Raw genomic sequence first — 22,289 nt, forward strand, 5'->3', positions numbered from 1 at the left:
AACCACATATGAAGTAGCTTCCTTCATCAGCCAACTCAGAACAAGCACGCCGTACAGTATTGTTCCTCTTATCCCACCTCAAAGAGTGCACTCTGGTCTTAGCGCGGTACACGTGCTGATGGGTCACTTCTAACATCAGGAGCAGAAGATAGTCAGGGGTGGGGTAGGGTTGGACTGCATTTAGTGCTGCCTTGACAGCCCTGGAGAATGAGGCCTTCTATTTCTCCACAAAGGAAGGAACTGCATGAGCAGTGCATGCTTTCCACACTCTGCTATCAGTATGTCTCAATCTGGACCTAGATCAGTGGTTCTCCACCTATTTACCACTGTGGGCTGCATAGGCAGCTCTCTATGTGTTATGTGGGCCGCATCCACACAATATATATACTACCTATACATCTACATGGGCCACAGCTGTGTGCTGATTGGGCTGCAAGTGGCCCATGGGTTGCGGGTTGAGAACCATTGACCTAGAGGGACCACCTCTGGGAAGAAGAGGGGAGTTCAGTCTCCATTCAATCCTTAGCTCAGAATGCCTGGTTGTGAGGCACTGTAACCTGTACACTAGGAATTAGGCACAGTCTCACAAAATTAATGTCACATAGGCCACTGGACAGCTAACAGATGGTAGTAACCTTCACTTACTATTGAGATGGTCTGGGCTGGCACCAGCAACCATGAGGTGACAGGCTTCCTAGGCCAGTCCCAACTGCCTGAGCCAGCCAGTCCCTGAACAGCAGGCTATGTACCTTTTGTGCTCCTTCACAAACTCAACCAGCTCCTCTTCCGTGTAAGGCTTGTCGGGGACATGAACTGGCTCATCCATGAATGGCTCGTAGAAATCCACCTCATTCAGCTTCAGAGCTAGTTTCTTTGCAACCTGTGGCAATCACAGAAGTTACAAGTGAATAGGTCTGACATACCCACCTGAGTTAGCAAATGTCTTCCCCATTGCAGAGGAGTGGTGAGTATGATGTCCTCTGAGCACACCTTGTAGTGGGCATCTGTCGCACACGTAGCTCAGTCCTTCCCTTGCCAATACTGCTTTCTACAGTAATGGCCTCAAACACTGTGTCAGAACTGGGCCCACACGTCTCGCCCTTTGGTTTTCAAATCCAAACCAGGATCTGCATCTGAATTGCAGCAATGGCCTTTATCCTTATAATACGGACAAATTAAAACCTGAAGTGTTCAAAACCCTGATCTGGAACCAAATTTTACATATGGGACCATCTCTAGATCTTAGAAGCACTATCGCAAGCTGTTGCATTTGCAGAGATGGGTACTGAATGGGTTTTTGATAAGCAGAATATTCTTTTGTGTTTTATAACCCTTTTCCCATCCACATGTCTCTAAGTGCTGTACACCCACCACTTTCTACAAACACCCACTGGGAGGCAGGTAATTTAATTATTACTACCTTCATTTTGCAGATGGAGACCTGCTGCACAGAGAGATGAAGACACTTGCCTAAATTTCATAGTGACTCATGCGCTGAGCTGCAAACAGAACACAGTAATCCTGACTCCCAGGTCTGTCTCTAGAGACTGCACTTCTCATTGCCAGCATGTGCATGGCCTGCCTATCCATGAGGAGGCAAAACTTCCATGTGCTTCTTGTCCTCTAGCTGATAAATGTTCCCCTTCTTGGGGTGGGCCTCTCCACAGTTGAGTCTGTTTTACCTGCCAACTTACGGTGTAATACTTACTGCACCTTCTTGTCTAATATTGCTCTCCATGTGTGAGGCTATTCACAGTTGCCCCAGAGTCCTGTATTACCCCTCGTCTGCCCCAGCCCATTAACTTGCTTCCCCTTTCAGCCCTTGTCCCTTTCCAAGCCTATTGCCTTCTGTCCCCGTCCCTCCTTCAGTCTCCACTCTGCGCCCATCTCGCTTCATCCCCTGTTCTGCTAGCCTGCCCCTGTACCACAACCTGTCCCTGCTAGAGAGGCACCGGGGCAGGAGTGATCCCACTCACCCACCTTCTGCTCCCTGCTACCAATGGATCCTCACTGGCTGGGAGAGGAGGAGAGACAGTCTCCCTGTCCTCAGTAAAAAGAAAAGGAGTACTTGTGGTACCTTAGAGACTAACCAAATAAATTGGTTAGTCTCTAAGGTGCCACAAGTACTCCTTTTCTTTTTGCGAATACAGACTAACACGGCTGTTACTCTGAAACCTGTCCTCAGTGACAGCCTCACAGCTGACCCCATTTAGTAGGAGGAGTCATTGCATGGGAAATGCCATTTGGTCCCTGCAGCCCTGCTGAACCGGGAAGATCATTCCAGCAGGGCTAAGGAAATGCATGACAGAGTGGGAGGGCCAGAGACATGTGTCATGTCCAATGTATGACACTTGGAAGTGCTGAACAGAGGGAAAGGGGTGAGTGGCTGCAAAGCCCCTACATTTACTGCCCCTATCACCCCAGGATACTGCTGTGTGCATGTCTGGAGTAGAAATTACTGGAGAATCAGGATGGTCTACTTTTTTCACATGCACTAGAATTAACCACCAAATTATAGCTAAAGTGTTCACTTTACACACGCAACCCAGAATCAATCCCCCCCTCCCCAGTGAGCAGGTTACACTTGTTTTATACACTCATCGAATGCCAAATTGGTTCAAGCTACATGACGTCACCGCTGTTTTCTGACTAATTTCCACCTGATGTATAATGTACACTGCTGAATTTAGGCCAGAGACTTCTAGCAGAATTGTCTCTTTGGGACAAATTCATCCCTGATCTAACCCCACTGAAGCCAACAGTCTCTGGAACCTGCTTTGTGTTTAGACAATGACCTAGATCAGAGCGGTCACTGCTTTGTTTGGCTGGGGATAGAAGCCCCTCTTGATTTCCAGTAAGAAGAGAATTTTCTTTGCCAAGGCAGAGTAATGCATCAGGACTCAGGATGAAATTTAGAGTCAGATTCTCAAAACCCTGACTGAAAACTCCCGATCTGCTGAGCTTTGGGAAAGTCCTGATCTTAACTTCACTGATTTCAGTCATTGTTAGCCTAATCCTGAACTCTAAGTTGAATGCACTTTGGCTGTGCAGAAAGGAGACTGTGAGCTCTCAGGAGGGTGTTTCCGGATGCTTACCCCTTTGTCAAAGGTGGCAAAGAATTTGATGGATGGTTGGAAGTGTTCTGCTGCTTCTTCAAATGCCTTGTAATCTGAAAGGAGAAAAGACAGAAAAGAGTGTTAAAGAAGAGATCCCAAAGGTATCTGACCCAACTGTGCTCTACACAAACCCAGTGGAACTTGTCAGTCAGGAACCTGAGGACTCAAGCTAATATGTAGCAGGGAAGGGAGGACGTTTTTGTAGCTAAGGAATAGGCCTTGAGGTCAGGAAACTGGGGTCTATTCCTGGCTCAGCTGCTGTGTGGCCTTACCCAAGTCAATTGACGGCTCTGTGCCTCAGTTTCTCCATCAATAAAATTGGGATAATGGTGCTTACCCACCCCTCAGGAAGGTTGTGAAGTTAAGGTCATTGCTGTTTGTGAAGCATTTTGAGATCCTTGGGTAGAACATTGCAGATAATAACAGTACTGAGCCTTTTTCATCTTTATTGGACTTACCAAGAAGAATTATTTAGTGCTGATTTATAGTTTGTATAAATGTTTGCAGGTTCCCAAGGTATCTTTGTAGAAGGGTAGCCCATGGAAACTACAGATCCCAGAAGGCAATGCTGCCATGCAAATACTTTTCCAAGCAGCCCTACTGGGCAAGGTAAATTTCTGGTCCCAACTCCTACCCATGACAAGAGTGCCCGCAGCCACCCTCCCACACACAAAGCTGCAGCTCGGTCTGAGAAATGTACCATCAGCTGGAAAGTCCTGTTCCGCTGAACTAGTATTAATGATTTCAGTGAGTTCCTGGATGACCATACAAGCTCCCTTAGCTCTCACTGTGGGGGTGGAGGAGAGGGTGAGTTTCCTCTATGACTGCTGATATCAGCTCCCTGGCTGGAGTCAAGAGTAGCTTCTCACTATAGTATAAGCATTGCACAGATAGGTGCTTTGTTTTGGAGGGTTTGCATCATCCTCTGAAACATCCGCTGTGGACCATTATTAGAGACAGGATACAGGACTAGCTGGATGACTTGTGGCAGGGAGATAGGAAACCAGAGTAGATGGGCCAATGGTTTGTTCCAGAACAGCAGCGCCTACCACCCTACAGTGGGATTAGGATCTGAACACCTATACTTTTGCTATACAGTTTTTGCTGTTTTATTTAACATGTGAATAAGCTCAAATGAAAAGAGCAGATAGAAATTTCCAGGTGCTCTCAGCCCACCTCCACCTGTTGGCAGAGATTTTGACCCTCTGTGGCACACCCTCCCCTCTTAAGATCCCTGATCAGGAATCCCCCACCTTGTTCCTAAAGCCCATCCAGACTAGAGCAAGGAACAGGTCAATCTCACGTTCAGAGTCTTCTCCTTTGAAGTAGCCAATGAGTTTGATCTCATCCTCAATGCGGTCGAAGGCCTGTAGCTCCAGCTTGCTGTTGATGATTTCCACGGGGTCCTCCAGCAACTGCCATGACAAATGTATTTGATAAGCAATCCTATGTTTGCAGCACCAGCCTCCTACAAGCTACTTTTACAGAGGGCCTAAAGGGGAGGTCTTAGCTTGCTTCCCTGCTGCCAGAACCTTACCCAACCCCCATGGCAGGTTCCCAACCCAGCGCTGAGGCAAGGAACCCAAGAGTTGAGTTGGCTGAGAGCACCCTCAAAGAGAGCTGTCAGTAAAGAAGTCTGGACCAGGGAAGTGAATGGTTGACAGACAAGAGGTGGACAGGGAGAATTTGGGACCTGGCCACAGGATGGGACATCTCCAGGGGGTTTGTATGAGGGTAGGATAGCTGGGTGAGGAATAGGTCTGCTGTGGGAAGACAGAAGGAGCAATCAGCAGCCCAAAGGATCACAGAGAACCTGGTGGGGTGGGGGAATGAGGGTTAGGAAGCAGGATGGTGGGTGCCTTGTGTTATGGGGGAGCGGGGGGGATGAGTGATCAGCAGCTGAGAGAGGCTGGGTGGGAGAGTAGCTGTTGATGAGGTTGAGTGTTGACACTTAAGATAGGCCAAGAAAGATGTTAAGGTTTGCCTGGGAGCAACACTCCCATAGTGCTTTGCAGTTAAGATAACGATATCTAACAAAGATTGGAATTTTACTGTGCAGTAACCTAACCCTTCGCTTATTTTGAATGCTATTTTTAAGATCTATTCTTACAGTATGCTGGCTGCAAGATGTGTAACGGATGAAATGATCCAAAAAAGGGCATATTCACTGAACAGCCACTAGGTGATAAGACAGTTGGAGAGTTGCAATGGAACAGGGAACCTTGGAAATAAGGTAAGGAGATGTATGTACCAGAAGGAGGAATTAGATAAAGACCAGAATGATACACAATAAGGGTAACAAGGGTGTGATTGTTCAGAGGGGAAGTAAGATCACTGGCAGACTGGATGCCAGCTGTTAGAAAGTACAGGGAAGGTCTTCCACGGTTATTGGTAATTGTATGCCTCCCTGTGTATATACTGTCCTTCTTAAATGTTTGATTAATAAATACAATCAAAACTGACTTATCAGAGGTCTGTTATTATTAAACTAATCTGAACTGGAGAGAACGCTTCTCACTAAATATATAATCACAGTTAAAATTCCTACCAATTATTGGTTATTGATTATTAATAAACTATTGATTATTGATTATCAGCATGAGGTTATTTGAGTTCCTTTAGTGCAAATGGTTGAGGTTGAAGGGGGAAGACACTGTAAACAAATGAATGATGCTGGGTGACAATGTAATTTCAAAGGCCAGTCAGAGTTAGGCCCAATGCTACCAGGGACTTCTGGAAAGTTTGGATCTGGATCTGAATTTTATGGCTGACCCTATCTGTAAAGTGGGTTATATCAAACCTGGAGATCCAGACACCTCAGAACTTGGGGGAAGGAGGGGTTCCAGACCTGTCTGCAGCTCAAACCCAAGTCTAATGCAGATCTCAGCCTTTGATTTCTTAAGCTGCCACAGACAAGGAAAGGATTGGTCTGATGGCCGTCTCAGTGACACTGGTGTAAATCAGAAGTGACTGCACTGGAACCAATGGAGATAGACCAGTATAAAACCTGTATGAGGGAGAATTGGGCCCATTTTCTTTAGGGACAATTCTGCTCACACACTAAATATTTTCTTTCATTCTTGTCCCTTGTTTGTTTAGGATTTTCTTTATTATAAGGCACCTGTTAAAAGAAGAGAAGATCTTTGTTCGCTTTCTTTTGTCACTGCTATGTTTTATATGCACATGTCAAAATACAGCAAACAAAACATCACACTAAGCGACTTGTGCTGCATAATAAATGACACTTGGGTGTACATCATGTGTGTCTGCTACCTCCTACTAGAAACTAGATGGAAAGCCAGAACAGCTCCAGTGTTTGTTACTATAGTGCCCTCTAGTGGATGGCCGACAGAGGATATGAACCCTATAACAGCAATTGATAGTTCGTTGCCACAGAATCATTATCACACCAAAGCAGAGACCCTATCCCTACCCTGAGCCCAGCCCTGAAGCAATATCAGAAGTAGCATCCTTCTGGTGGGAAGCCAATATGCAGCATTGTTCCCTACAAGTCTGTACTGACCCAGTAACCCAGCACAATACTGACAGATGTGCCATCCTTCAGATGAGAAGCTGAGGACAAGTGGCATACACATATTGTGGGCCTTGTCTTGTCTTACTTACACTAGTGTAAATTAAAAGTAGCGTCACTATCATCCATGCAGTAAGCTGTTATAAACCACACCCTGCACCATATCTCTTGCCACCAATTTCTGGTCTCCTGTAACTTACGCTGGTTTTAGGCAGAGATGGAGTTTTTCCTGCTATTCCAGAAAACTAGCTGCCAGCCCCCATTACAGATTTATCTTTAAACAGGTGGGGATAAACAGCTGGATTTGACAGCATTTCATGAGAAAATGAGTGGCCTAGTGGTTACAGCAATATATGGGGGGACTGGAGATATGGGTTACTGATGAGCTCAGGGCTGCCATGTCATCTCTCAGTGTCCCAATCTGCAAAATGTAGATAGTAATAATCACAAGCCCTGATAAAGGCCTTGGAGCTCTTCAGATTGAAGGAGCTACATAGAGCAGGACCACATTTTTTCTCTAGAGCAAAGATCTTGTTTCCAAGCTGATGTCCCTCCTTGTAATAAAGAATAAGGGTAGAGAAATAGAGAGCATCTGTCAGACCAGTAGCATAATTTCTGTGTTTTCAGCAGGCACGAGTACCTCTTTGTGCACTGGCAGAAATAGACAACATAACCTGATAGGTCCAAGTTCTACTTACCATATTCTCCTCTCACTTACACTGGTGCAATTTCATTGTTTTCATATGTCTGATCATGTCTAGGGATGGGCAAACTGGTCAGCAAATAATTTAATCACGGAGCTATTTTTAGTACATTACCCATGAACACACTTGGATTATAACTAATTTGTTCTTTCTTCTAAATCAATGATCACTTTATTCAAATGTATTCCCATTTGCTAGTTATTCACTATTTGTGGTGTGTGACCGGTCACCTAAATCACATGGCATTGTTTCTTGCTCCCTGATTGGATGACTGAACATCTTATAAGCAGGAGGAGGAAAATCAAAGAGATTCCATGATGGCCATGTGAACACTTTGGGTGTCAGCCTTGGTGGGGAGTATTCATGAAGTTTTCAAACAAGAAAATCATATGTATGCATGTTCGCAGAAAACAGACAAGAAGGGGTTCCAAATAGGACTGAAGCTCATTTGTGGCGAATATTTGTAAAAACATTTTGGAAGTATTTGCCCAGATCTGATCTTATCTGTCCTTACGTCCAGGAGGAATTCAACCAAGACATCTGCAGCCAGTTCCCCGTCAAATTCAATCATGCGCTCCTCCTTGAAGACATAGAGGCTTCCTTCTTCATCCAAACCTGGAAGAAGGGGATGAAGAGACACAACATAGTCAGTATGCTACAAAAAGGGTTAATTGTGCATTCTGGGAAAATATGGTTAGCAGCCCAGCTGCGTGTGCCCACTTGTCAGTGAAAGTTCCCTGTGGGAAACAAATCTGATCTATCCGCTGAGAGACGTCACAACTAGGGACAGGCTGGATCTGGAACCCTGGATCAGTTTTCTCTCAAACTTTGAGAAAGTTCAGTTTCTGATTCAGATGTGAGCTTCATGACTTGGGCCTCTTTCCCTTTAAACTGCAAGAATTTTGCTAAGCAAATAATAAAAATAAATAATCTTGGGCTCTAACTGGCATTCCAAAACCAAACACCCCAGAACTTTCAGAAAATTGGTTTGGATTGAGATCTGGGATCTAGACTTCACTGTTGTGCCTGGATCCCTAGAGATGGTTGTGCCAAGTCTGTATAAAATAAGAACTGACCAATAAGCCAAAGTGAGTCTCAAACTCTCTAAGACTCACCTAGGTCTAGCATATGTTTGTGTGGCACCATGTATATAGATGGATTCCAGAGTGCTTCACAGACTAGATATAAAGATATCACCCACCCCTGAAATGCAGCAACTCCTGGGGTGGAACGCAGCAACCTTACACCTCTATAGTAGGTCATCAGTTCGAATCCATTTTAGGGAAGGCAATGTTTCACAACTAGAGAGGCAAGCCCCTGTAGGGGTTATCACAACTAGTCTAGGGGGCAGAGGACAGAGGAGAACACTGGAGATGGAGAAAGTAGTATGACTCCAGATCTACCATTCCCAATGTAAATATGCTCCCACAACCACAAAATAATGCAATGACTGGCTTCTTGAGAGCCAGTCCCGTTCCCTCTCCTCCCATAGGAGCCCCTATTGTAGAGGACCACAGGAGTGCTCACTTGTATAGAGCTGCAGGCTCAAGAAGCAGGCTACAGAACCAAGCTATTCTCCTCTGCTCTTGTGGCATTCAACTGAGCTGCAACCTGTCACCAGCGAATACTCCTATCCGAAGAAGTTTGTAGCCTCCTGCTAAGTGGGGTGCAGGAAGGAGAGCCACAAAAAACACCACCATGCTCAGAGTAAGAGAAAAAAGAGTTTGAAAAGAAAGAACAGGAGAGAGAAAATGGACAGAAAAAAAAAAGATCCAGTAACAGTGCCTGAGCATAGTCATAAGGGGATAGGTGCCCATATTCTGAGGGGTGGGGGGAAGGGGAGAGAATCTTCCAGGAAGAGCTTGGGATGTGTTAGGGGACTGGATGATTTCCTGGGGATTGGTGATGTACTACAGAAAGTTTCAGCTCTACATCACTGCTTCAAATCTACGCCACTGTGACATACCAGGGTATAGTCCAGAGCAGTGGGGGGCTGTCACCCCTGCCCTGCAACCTTGGGTGCCTTACAATGCCTTGCTGAGGTAGCTCCCACCTGGGCTGCTCACAAACAGCCTTCCACATGCAAGCCACACCCTGGATCTCATCAGCCTGGATTAAACTGCAAGGTGACCCCAACACACCCCAGTCCTGCATTTCCTCCCAGAAATGAATGGTCTGTACTGCCCAGCCCTCTCCTGGACAGTACAAATATATTAAGTCCATTAGTTCTTTAAGGGAATTGGAGGGTTATTTCCTTCTGACAACACTCTGATGGCCTCTGTTAAATGAATTGTGAGTCTCCATCCAGCCATCACAAATAGCAAAGCCTGGCTTCTTTGTTGGCAGTCTCCGCGAGGAAGCTAAATGGGGGAAAGGACCATGGATCCTGAACTCTCCTCTGGCCCTTACACAGTGAATGATTCCCTTAGAGCTGGGTGGGGCAGCATGCACGTGGAAAGCTGTCACTACGATTCTGTCCTGTGGATAATCAGTTGGCTGCCCTCTCCAGGGCTGACAGTCTGATGCCTTTCCGATGTGCTCTGGGCATGTTTTCAGAGACTTTAGCGATAACACTTACCCAGCTTTTTGGCTAGTTTTGCATCTTTCTTGGAATCCACAAACCCAAAGCCGAAACCTTTCGTTTCCAGGACCTGGGCAGCCAGCTGTAGGAGAACCCAGACATGAACATAAATGCCATGAACATAGGCCACCCAAATACCCCAAGAGAACCTACTTCAATACCAAAATAACCTCCCCTCTGACCGCACACCCCTAGTTGTCACCTATCACCCCACACTGGAACCCATGTGGGGTATCATCAAACAATTACAACCCAAATTATGACCCCATCCTGAAAGAAATCTTTCCTGAACCCCCTCTTCTGGCCTTCAAACAACCCCCCAATCTCGCCAAGCTCATCATCAGAAGCAAGCTACCCACACACCAGAGCACACTAATTCAAAGCAGCACCAGACCCTGCCAGAACAACAGATGCAAAACCTGCAGGCATATCCCCACTGAGTCTGCTACAATGATCAACACTCCCCACAACTCACCTTTCAGGCTCCAAAGGTCCTACACAGGTGGTTTACCTCATCCGGTGCCCTAAATTTATGGTGACCCAGATATCCCAATTTTATAGGGACAGTCCTGATATTCAGGGCTTTGTCTTATATGGGTGCCTATTACTCCCACACCTCCTGCCCCGATTTTTCACCCTTGCCATCTGGTCACGCTAACTAAATGCCCACTATGCTCTTGATGAACTCACACAGGAAAATGCTAAAAGACAAAAACACCCTATCATATGTGGGTGAGCTCTCTGTGTCTGACCTCTCAGGCCTCATCCTCCCAGGAAACCTGCACAACACCTTCAAAAGACGAGCCTGGGAGCTTCAATTCATAACTCTGCTGGACACTAAAAATCATGGTCTCAATAAAGACACTGGATTTATGGCTCATTACAACAATCTGTAACCCACTAATGCCCCCTTTTTGTCCTATGACTACAGGACACTTCACCTGGAATGGTCCCTTAGAATCAGTGATGAGCTGCCAAAATCTTAACAATGGGTTCCCTCCTCACCCCACAAGGGGGTTGTTGCCCACCACCGCCCCCCGGGACTCCTGCCCCATCCAACCCCCCTGCGTTCCTTGACGCCTCCCCGCCCAGGACCCGTGCCCCATCCACCCTGCTTCCCTGTCCCCTGACTGCCCCCAGAACCGAGCAGGAGGGTCTCGTGGGCCACCGTAGTGGGTGCCACCCCACTCCTAAGAGCCAGAGGCACCTGCCAGGGGACGAGGTGGGGAGTCCCGGAGGTGCTTACCTGGGGCAGCTCCCAGGAAGCATCCGGCAGGTCCTAGGGGTGGGGGAGTGTAGCTAGGGGGGGAGAAGGGGGAGCGGCCGCTCCCCCACTGATCACATCAAAAGTGGCGTCTTAGGCGCCGACTCCCTGGGTGCTCTGGGGCTGGAGCACCCATGGGGAAAATTTGGTGGGTGCAGAGCACCCACCAGAAGATCCCTGCCCTGCGCCCGGCCCCAGCTTACCTCACCTCCACTCCGCCTCCTCCCCTGAACGCACCGTCCCGCTCTGCTTCTCCACGCCCCCTCCACCTGCCGGCTTCCCGCGAATCAGCTGTTCGGTGGGAAGCCTGGGAGGGCTGAGAAGCAGATGGCAGCTTCCCGCTCAGGCCGACGGTGGTGGAGGTGAGCTGGGGTGAGGAGCAGTTCCCCTGCGTGGCCCCCCCCCCGGGTTACCTGCTGCGGAGCGGGCAGCCCTCCTCGCACCCCCCTACCCCAGCTCACCTCCGCCTCCCTGGGCCTGAGCGGGAAGCCGCCGCCTGCTTCTCAGCCTGCCTCAGCTTCCAGCGCAAACAGCTGATTCGCGGGAAACCTGCGGGGGCGGAGAAGCAGGGCGGGCAGCACGTTCAGGGGAGGAGGCGGAGCGGAGGTCATCTGGGGCCCGGGGTGGGGCAGGGAGAGGAGTTGCTGGTGGGTGCTCTGCACCCACCAAATTTTCCCCTTGGGTGCTCCAGGGCTGGAACACCCATGGAGTCGGTGCCTAAGGTGCCACTTTTGGCCGGTTAAATTTAGAAGCCCTTTTAGAACTGGTTGTCCCTTGCAGAACAACTGGTTCTAAAAGGGCTTCTAAATTTAACAACCAGTTCTAGCGAACCGGTGCGAACTGGCTCCAGCTCACCACTGCTTAGAATATGTGCTAATTACTTATGCCAAACAGTCTGTTCAATCTTGTATTTAGCTGTGACAATCTAAGCACCTTTCCCAGGTGGGAGGAAGAGCTCTGTGTGGCTCGAAAGTTTGTCTTTCTCACCAACAGCAGTTGGTATAATAAAAGATATTACCTCACCCACCTTGTCTCTCTAATGAACACCACAAGACAGCTAAAAGTCATCGTGACCAACCAGGATGGCACCATAATGACAGGTGACCTACATTCTGCTTTCTGAGCAGAATTGATGGGTGGATCATATCACATGCCATTTGTTGGCTGAGGTATGCTATCCGTAGGTCACAATGACTTGATCTCATCCCAGTCGTTCACAGACCTAGGTTGGCTTAAGATAGTATGTGCTGCTAACTACTCTCAGATATTCAGGTATTGGGAGAAGGCTCACAGCCCAAATCAGGGACAATGAAATGGGAGGCACAGTTGAAAAAAGATCCATTTGCATTGATATAAAACAAATAGTCCCCAGCCTATGGCCCACAAAGAGGGGAACCCACTTATTTTAACTCAGAGACTTCTACCGACAGTAAGCAGCGGATAACATCTGGAAACTCAGGGGTCAAGCTCACTGCAAAGACAAACTGTGCCCACGTCATTGCCTTGCTCAGGACACGTGTAGGGGAAACAGAGATGAAGAGAGATGAAATGACTTGCCTAAAGTCACATAGTAGTCAGTGGTAGAGCTGGGGTAGGGCCTGGTAGAACCCTGAAATATAGGCCAGTGCCTTATCTACTAGAGTAGCCTCTGTGTCTGTCTGCGTCTGTCTCTCTTGCTGCTCCACTTGGTCACTATGGGGGTTTCTTTTTGTCTCCACTCTCTGCCCCCTTTGTCACTGTCTCTCCTGAATGAACCAGGAGCGTTCAAGGCAAACATGCTCCAGCCATTTGGGAGAGATATTGTGTTGTGGGAAGCAGAAAGCTATGATGTCACTGGGATCCAAATTAGCCAGTCAGACTGTTTCAATTAACTTCAGAGGCCAGCTGGATACTGGCAACAACACAAACAAAATCCCAGTACACATTGGCTGAGATAGCACAGGAAATGCCTTCTAATGACTAAACACAGCCCGCTCCACTGCATGGCCACCTCCAGTCCCACCCAGTCCCAGCTCCCAAGTGACAAGCCTTTTTGACTCTGCCACACAGAATGCCCCAGACCCTACCGGTGCCGTAATGACAGGAAGAGGCTGCAAAGCAGCTGGAAAGCCCTGCCCCTGGAGAATACTTCTGGTGCATGGGCCTCTTTGCCTTCACAAGAGCTGCTTCTTCAGGGTGTGTGCTGAGGGCAGATCGGGGGTGTGGGGAGTGGCAGAAGCAGTACCAGTGGCATCATGGCACCGGGCCCAGAGTCAGAAGGGGCCCCAGCCAGCCTGATCCCCCAGCCGGCTGAGCCGGCCAGGAAAGCTGCCCCCGGCCCTGCTCCTCCCCCACCCTGCCTCTTCCCACCCTACTCTGCCCCAACCCCACCCCCACTCCACCCCTTCCCCTGAGCTACGTCCTGGGGGACTGCAGCAGGGGTCGGGCCCACCCTGCACTCACCGCGTGGCGGGAAGTGGAGTGACCCAGCCCCAGACCGCTCTCCTCCGCCAGAGGAGTGCTGGAAGGTGACTCCCCCTGCCCCCCAAGTCCCAAGGCTGGGAGCCAGGGGAGCTCTGCTCCGCCAGCTCATGCTGGGGGGTGGTTTCCCCCCTGCCCCCCAAGTCTGGGGAGGAGATGGAGCAGTGGGGAAGGGGCATGGGATGCGGAAGACAAGGGGATGGGGAAAGCAGGGGCAGGGCGGAAGCTGGAGCCCAGCATGCGGCACCCCCTGGACAGAAGCTGACAAGCCCTCACCCTGACAAGCCCCACCTCCCCTGCATCTGTACTACCCTGATGAGCCCCCCCAGACACCCTCCCCACTGAGCCCCAACCACCTGCACCTAGACCCCCACCCAAATGAACTCCACCTCCCCTGCACCTAGCCCCCCCTCACCCCCCCGGCTGAGCCCCAAACACCTTCACCTGGATCCCCTGAGAGTCCCATAGTCCCTGCACCTGGAACCCCCCAGTTAGCTTCTGTGCATCCAGATCTCCGCACCCAGATTGCCCCACAGAGAACTCTCTTACCCCCACCTGGATCCCCCCACATAAAGTGCCTCTGCTCTTGGATCCTGCTGCTGAGCTGAGCCTGCTCACCCACACATGGTGCGCCTGGCACAGGGCTCCAAGATATTTTTGGAGCAGGCCTGGCCCTTGCACTGTGTCAGAGTCGGGTGCAGCCTCACTGCCGAGTCCTTGTCCCAGGGTGGGGTGGGGGGAGGCTGCAGGGTAATCTCCCACCTGCATGCAACCAGTGGCCTGTGCTCCCCACTGCCATGTTGGAGCCTCCACATTTATTTATTGACAAATAATATTTGCAGAATTTTAAAATATTGTGTGTGCAGAATTTTTAATTTTTTGGTGCAGAATCCCCTCAGGAATATGGGGTGCTGTGCAGCTGTCATGGTGGGACTGTGAGGAAGGTGGTGGGGAGGTCTATGGACGGGGGGCGCTGGGCGAGCCGTGTGGTATGCAGAGTGCTGTACAGTTGTGGTGGGAGGCCAGCAGGGGAGGTCTCTGGGCGAGGGGGCGCTGGGCATAAGGGTGGGGCACTGGGCAGGGGGCGGTGTGGTGCGGGCCTGCCCTCAAGGGGAAGAGGCATGCTGGCAGCACAGGGCTGAGCAGGCCTGTGTGCAACTGGCAGCTGCAGGTTCGTAAACAGTGCCCTCCTGCTGGGCTGCACAGAGGGGGGCTGCTCCAGCTGTGCTGTGCCTCATTGCCCCCAGCCCGCCCTTCACTCTGGAGACTGACCATCCTGCCCCCCTTGCCCAATGGGGGCCCACAAATATGTTTGGCACCGGGCCCACAAAAAGTTAGTCCGGCCCTGGGCAGAGGGCATGCAGGGGAAGGAGGAGGCATGGCCGGGCATTCCTACATCTCAGCTGTCACAAGGCAGCTCACCACCACAAAACCCCACGGCTCTTTTTTCTGCATACTGGTATTTGAAGAACATTATGACCCAAGGAACGGAGCTCCAAGGCTTGTAGGAAAGGGATGCCCCTATTAGGACATGGCTGCTTTCAGATGTCACCACAAGACTAGATGGAGAAAGAAAACCTTCAGGCAGATTGTGGCATGATTTATGAGTGACGCAGGGCCCATTTCAGGGCCTAGCATTGTGGGCATCCTGTGTTCCCCACACCCCGCCTCCCGGCTAGTTTGAATGTCACATAATAGCTCTGAGCTGCTGCCGCCCATAGAAGTGCAGCATGCTAACCTCCCTCCTATAAATAGCCAGGGTCTGAACCCAAGGGTGACAGGAGATTAAGGAAGATAAAGGCTAGCTACAGAACCTGAGTCACTCATTAGGGATGCATGGTTAAGTCATCACCATTCATTGGCAGCAGTTAAACCTTTTGCCAAAATTTTAGGGCAAAACAAGGCACTTTAATGGCTGGACTGATAGATGCTTTGCTTGGGCAATGGGAAATACAATTATTTGTGAAATTTTAATTCTCTTCTCCCCTTCCACACAGTACATGCTCCCAAGCCTGCACCCCACTTCCTTACTCTTATACTCTCCTTTCTCCCACAAAAAATGCCCTCGACTACCACCCCACCCTTACAATCAGACTCCCCCTTGCTCCAAAGGAAATCCCCTCCCCCTCTTCTCACTCCCTTCACCTGAATGATGTGCCCCCAGGTCCATCCCCCCGCCCCTCACATGTATTCTTCTCATTCCCTCAAAGGACATGTTCCCAGGCCTGCTCCAGTTTCTTCACCCAACCCCCCAGTGCTCTCCTTTGTAGTATAGCTAGCCATATAACTATTCTGATTTTGTTTCCTCTCTATTACAACTTCCTGGGGTCTGCCGTTGGTGAAGGAAGCTGCCATTTTGTGAGACAGAGTTGATGTAGCATGTTACAAAGGAGACACACGCTGGGCTCTCTTTCATGGAGACTTTATTTTTGTTCTTTCTTGCCTGATGATTCAGAGGAAGATTAAACCCTCTTTTAGGGTACTTAGTCAGCTAAGCAGAGGTCTGCGGGATGGGGGGGAGAGAAATCCCTTTGTGTTCCATGTTATATGTGGCTGCCTATCCAGAGAAACTCTTTGCTGAACACAGGAATGGTGAGCACTGGAGCGTAGGAGGTTCCTGAGCAATACTCAGTATTGTAAGCAGATTGCCACAGTGAGGACGTTTAACAGACAAATAACAGTTTCCTCAGGCCCCAAGTCCAGCACTTGAGCCCGTGCTTGCCTTGTGACCAGAGGAGAGCACTGAGGCAAAATACGTTCAGCCCAAGAAACTAACACCGTGGCTATTATCAGCCAAACACTCCTTGACCCCACACACTGGGATCAGGGCTGGTGTGTCTGAAGGCCTTTAACTGGGCCCTAAAATGTCCCCATCTTTTGAGGTTTAAACACCTGCTATGGGTGGGGGGGTGTGAGGGGATGTGAGTGAGTGAGGGTGTTTGCGTGATGGGATTGTGAATAGGCCCGTGTGTACATGAGCATTCAGGTATAAGAGTGGCTGGGTGAACAGGGGTGAGTTTTTGTAGGGTCATGGTGTGGGCAGTGGTGTGAGTGTGCAACTGTGAGCATGTGTGGTTAGGGGTAAGCATGTGAGGGATGGAATCAGAGCCTCTGGGGTAGGACAGTGTGTGCGTATGTGTGTGTGTGAGAGAGAGATAGTGTGTGCATATGTGTTTGTTAGAGTTTGTGAGGGGGAAAGTACAGCGTGTGGCTGGAGGTATGTATGTGTGATAGGAATTCTGTGTGTGCATGTGTGTTTGGAGCTGTGTCTGTCAGGGTATGTGTTGTGTGTGTGGGAGTAGTTCTGGAAGTGTCTCTCTCTGTGGGTATGTGTGTTTGGCGGTGTTTCTGTGAGGGTATATATTAATATGCCAGTGTGTGAGCACCGAGCAGGGAGCTATGCAGGCAATCAGACTGCTCTGCTGGGACAGTCACACTGAGATAACGTCAGGTATACCGTACAGCATGTGCCCATGTGCGGCACTCCAGAGTCCCGCACTGGGGAATCTCTCTGTAATGCCAGCTACACAGGAACTGACCAGCCTGACTGCCCTTGCCCTAACCCCAGCTGGTTAGGGGAGTCTGATACATTGCCTAGGTATGGCCTTATCCAGGCTACTGCATTTGATCCACCATCAAATATCAGAGCACAGAGATTGCCAGAGACACAGCACCTTGGCTGGCTGCCCATGCTTTATACAGTATCTGACATTTATGTATTCACTTACAGTATTTTCTGATTCCAGTGGGATTTGAAAACAGATAAAGTTTCTAACCTCAACAATCCTTTTGGCTCAGGACCATGGGAGGGAGGGAGAGAGCTGTAATGCACGAACACAGCCATCTCTTCCCTGCCTTTTAAAATCAGATCCCTTGAAGGTCTGGCCTACCTGAACCCTTGTCATGGTGTCTGCTTCAACAGTGAGAAATTTGGCTATAACAGCTGCATGGTGAGCGGGAGGAAAAAGGCTGTATTGGAAGAACTGGACCTAACTGGTCATGCTAGATTGTCTCGAGGTGCAGCAGGAGTTCAAGGCAGGCAGGGGTGGATTTAACCATGAGCAAAGCAATTGGACTCTCAAGGCTCCACATTCCACACACATTTGGTAATGCACAGCCCATCTCTCTCCTATCTGTACTGTGCCTTTGTAATGTGTCCCTCCCCATAGGACCTAGGTGCTATGTACAGCATTCGGAATAGCAGCTTTGTGTCTGAGAGGACTCCTTTCTCCCTAGTATTACATTCCTCCCTTAAATGGGATGATCCTGTTATTTGTTTCCATGTCATTCTGCTCCCACTGTTGTTGTGGGAGGGCCTTATGCAAAGAGACGAGTCCTACATTTTCCCCTGATGGTTACAAAATTCAGGCTCATCCTGATTTACAGTGGTGCGGAGTTCCACAGCCAAGGAACTTCTGCTATTAACTCCTTGCCCTGCCAATTAAGAGTCTCTGCCTTCTCTCAGTCAGACAGAACAACCCTATGGATCCCAGCAGCTGTGGTACGGTGTGGCCTCTGAGTTAGTTAGGGCCCAGCCCATACAGGGTGTCCAGGTAAGGGATGGCTGGGGGTCAAAGGGTCAGGGGCAGCCCCTGGATTAAGGGAAGATGATGGAAGGTGTTCTTAAGGCTACTGCTGCTATCTGAGTGTCCAGGACCACCCAGGAGTCCCAGTACAACACTCGCACACTGTCTTGACCCTGGAGGTTGATTCCTTCTGTGGAGCAGAGTCATAGCTTCTTCCACTTCCTCAATGCATTTTGTGTTCCTATCAGCATCACCTCCATCTTCCCTGGGGCTAGTCTTGTCAACTTCCTGCAGACTTTGGGACAACTAGAAGTCAGCATTGTTCGCACTGGATGCAGAAGAGATGTGGACCAGGGTTTCCAGGCACACTGATGACAATGGAGCTCATGGTGCCTCACGAACTGTCCTAGAGGCCTTACACAGATGGTGGGTAAAGGGGCTGACAAGACAAAGACCTGTGGAGCGGCACTGATGAGAGCTCTGGGAGGAGGGACATTCTTATCTTGGGCCTTTGGCATCTGTTGGAGAGGAACTAGTGGAGTCAGCCCAAAGCAATTCCTTCTACACACACCAGCTCTTATAGGCAAGTCAGCACGACCTCATAGCTGATGGTATCAAAGGTCACAGAATTCTTTACCAGGTGTCTGCCTGGTGGGTCTTGCCCACATGTTCATGGTCTAACTGATCGCCATATTTGGGGTCAGGAAGGAATTTTCACCTGGGTCAGACTGGCAGAGACCCTGTGGGGGTTTTACCTTCCCCTGCAGCATGGGGCACGAGTCATTTGCTGGTTTAACTAGAGTAAATGGTGGATTCTCTGTAACTTGAAGTCTTTAGATCATGATTTGAGGACGTCAGTAACTCAGCCAGAAGTTAGGGGTCTATTACAGGAATGGGAGAGTGAAGTTCTGAGGCCTGTGATGTGCAGGAGGCCAGACTAGATAATCATGATGGTCCCTTCTGGCTTTAAAGTCTATGAGTCTGAGTCACTGACAGCTGGAATATCAGCAACATGAACCTCTGTCTCAAGCAGAGAGAGGAAATATCTCCTTTCCAGAGCTGTTTGGGCCTAAGGGAGCGTTCTCTGTATCTACGTGGTCTTAGGCTTTGGAGCTGAAAGCTTTTGGGTGATTAATAAGACCCTCAAGGCTGTTTCCAAAATCTCAGGATGTATAACAGCAAAAGTGAGGTTGGATAGACTAGAGGAGGGGCCGAGAGAGGCATCCTGACTGGGCAGACTGTGAGAAGGCAGTTCTTGAGATCTGCAGCTGACCAGTCTCCCTTCACTTCGCAGAGAGGGATGATTATAATTCTGATGGAAATATTAATGCTCATGCTGAGGCTTGTATTTGATGTCAGTTTTTTTTCTCAAATGGCAGAGAAGCCTATGGGGGGGGGGGAACAGCACTGGGGAAATCTCAGCTTTGACTGCTTCCCATTGTAGGGTGGCAGCTTGTTTTGTGGCCTGAACTTCCCTTGGCCTCACCTGGCAGGGCCCCACTAACTGTAATGCTAGCATTTCTCAACTCCCCGACTGGCAGGGATGGACAGGGGTGATGAATTTGGATCCCTGGGGGAGTGTGATGAGGTGTTCACCCTACACTTACCCTAGAGGGGTTAATGGAGGCCAGATGGGCCAATTAGCCTATTAGGCTGTAAGATGGGACATTGAAGGCCAAGAGGAAAGCCCTAATTAGGGGAAGCTCACCTGTGTGGAAACAGGCCTGGCTTTTATAAAGCCAGGGAACTGATAGCAGAGAGAGGCTGAAGGGAAGTGTCTGTAGTCACTCCTGGGAAGATTGGATCGGCACTATAGAGGCAGTTAGGCTATGGTTACTCCCTGGGAGCAGGGAGTTGTGAGGCTGGCAAGCTCAGAGAAGGGCGGAGAGCCAGAAGGTAAGGAATGGCTCAGGGAAAAGGGAACAGACCTTGGTTGCTGACTAGAGGCTCCCTGAGCTGGAACCTGGAGTAGAGGGCCTAGGTTCCCCTGCTAGCCACTGGGGAAGTGGCACCCTAGGGCAATGAATGCGAAGATTGCCTAAGACTGCTGGTAATAAAAGACTTTGGTACCCCAGAAGGGGGAAACATGCAGTGACCTGACTGGAGGGTCAAGTCATGAAGAAGGAGCACCTGGTGTTGCAGAGAGAGAGTGGCAACAGAGAGCAGAAGGGGACCCCTGACCTGGAACAAGCTGACTCCACAGAGTGGCCAGAAGGAGACCCCACATGCAGTGAGTGGATCCTGTGAGAGGGAGTTGGCATTAATAGCTTCCTGTTAAGCAAGGACAGTTTCTTTTCCAGTCTGCATAGCCAGAAGAATAAGAGACTGGAAAGGAAGGTAAGAGAATGAAGGGAAACCTCCCCAAGGTGCTGCATTCTCCCTTTTAAATTTCCTGGTTATCCCTGCTCTTCTGGTGGCTCCTCTATGCTAAGGTGACTTATCTAAGGGAATACAAGTTTAATCCAGTGCGACTCAACTGCCTCAGGCCCAATAACCTGAATCCTCTTCCCCTCCCGCCATTTCTTTTCAAGACCTCTGTGCAGCTACAAGTGCACGCAGCCTCCGGGAGCAAAATCTACATCTCAGCCATGGGAGTCCATTGGAAGGCCCAGATGTGCTTCCAGCTGTGCACATTTGATAACAGTGAGCTTTGGGATTGAGAATGGTAGGATGTTTCCCATTTTTAGCCTCCAGCCCATTTTAGAGTGCAGAGTTATTAAGCAAACAAAGTGACGCTTTGTCCTAAATGAAAGGCCAGTGAGAAATTAAAGGTGGGTGAGATTCTGTGGCCTGCGTTGTGCAGGAGGTCAGATTACATGATCATAATGGTCCCTTCTGACCTTAGTATCTATGAATCTAAGGGGCCATTGTGATCATTTAGTCCAGTGGTCACCAACTGGTTGATCGCAATTGACTGGTCAATCCTGGAGATTCTCCCGGTCGATTGTGATCTCCAGCAATGCAGTGGGGCCAAGGCAGGCTCCCTACCTGCCCCAGCCCCACACCGGAAATAGCCAGCATGGCCCCAGGGGAGGTGGGGGCCAGGGGTCTCTGCATGTGCAAGCCAGCTGCCCCTCTCTGCAGGCACCGTCCCTGCGGCTCCCATTGGCTGGGAATGGGGAACTGTGGCCAATAGGAGCTGTGGGGATGGTGCCTGCCGAGAGGGGTAGCGTGTGGAGCCATGTGCCCCTGCAGGGATGTGTGGGCCTCTTCCTGGAGTGATGTGAGGCTGGGGCAGGCAAGGAGCCTGCCTTGGTCCCACTGTGCTGCCGACTGGGAGACGCCTGAGGTAAGTGCCGCCCGGTGAGAGCCCATGCCACTCACTCCTGCCCCAGCCTTAAGCCCCCTCCCAGAGCCTGCACCCCAACCTCCTACCCCAAGCTCAGCCCAGAGCCCCCTCCCACACTGTGAACCCCTTGGCCCCAGCCCAGAGCCTGCACCCCCTCCTAACCCCTAAACCCCTGCCCCAATCTGGTGAAAGTGAGTGAGGGTGTGAGAGCGTGAGTGACCTGGGGGGGGGAAGGCGGGGAATTGAGTGGGCAGGGCTTGGGGGAAGGGGCAGGGTAGATCCTGGGTTGCCCTTAAATTCAAAAAGTGATCTTGGGCATAAAAAGGTTAGAGACCACTGCTCTAAGCTAAAGCATGTGTTGATGGTTGGGAACTGGCTGTCAATGAGTGTTGAAAATGCTGGGAAACTGTTTGGAGCTATGGCCAAAGATGTGTTTTGAGTTCACATGCAGCCTTGCAGGATAATAGACTCTCCCTCCCTGCACCTCCACCCAGTGATTGTCTTCCCCTACCTTTAGCACTAGGGGTGACCTGTTGGGCAGAAAGAGACCCCCTTTTCCCTTCCAGCTGCAACAATAGCTGCGTGGTGGTGCCCAGTTGCCTCTCTATTGCATCTGTCACTCTAGCTCTGGTAGTGGCACTCTGGGGCTGTCGAGAAGAAGTCCCACAGGCTTCTGAAATCTGAGTCTTGGAGTGTTAGTGGGGGTGAACATAGGTGGTGGGGCTCAGCTGAGTGGCTAATGGGGATCATACCCTCTGGCACTGGGGCTAGAAGGGAGGTGACTTACCACCCTTTCTCCATTAGAACCAGATGGGGA

At 49.9% G+C, this 22,289-nt stretch overlaps 1 protein-coding gene across 1 annotated transcript in view; it reads right to left on the reverse strand.

Moving 5' to 3' along the window:
* CASQ2 (calsequestrin 2) overlaps positions 1-22,289 on the reverse strand; it is a 44,956-nt gene that overhangs the window by 12,581 nt on the left and 10,086 nt on the right. The window contains exons 2-6 of the mRNA XM_073329003.1: positions 9,931-10,015; positions 7,867-7,967; positions 4,420-4,531; positions 3,096-3,169; positions 750-880 (exon numbers count right to left, since the gene is read on the reverse strand). Coding sequence (XP_073185104.1) covers positions 750-880; positions 3,096-3,169; positions 4,420-4,531; positions 7,867-7,967; positions 9,931-10,015 — 503 coding nt within the window. The remainder of the gene's footprint in view (positions 1-749; positions 881-3,095; positions 3,170-4,419; positions 4,532-7,866; positions 7,968-9,930; positions 10,016-22,289) is intronic.

The sequence above is a fragment of the Lepidochelys kempii genome, chromosome 1 (assembly GCF_965140285.1).
Source record: "Lepidochelys kempii isolate rLepKem1 chromosome 1, rLepKem1.hap1, whole genome shotgun sequence".
NCBI lineage: Eukaryota > Metazoa > Chordata > Testudines > Cheloniidae > Lepidochelys > Lepidochelys kempii.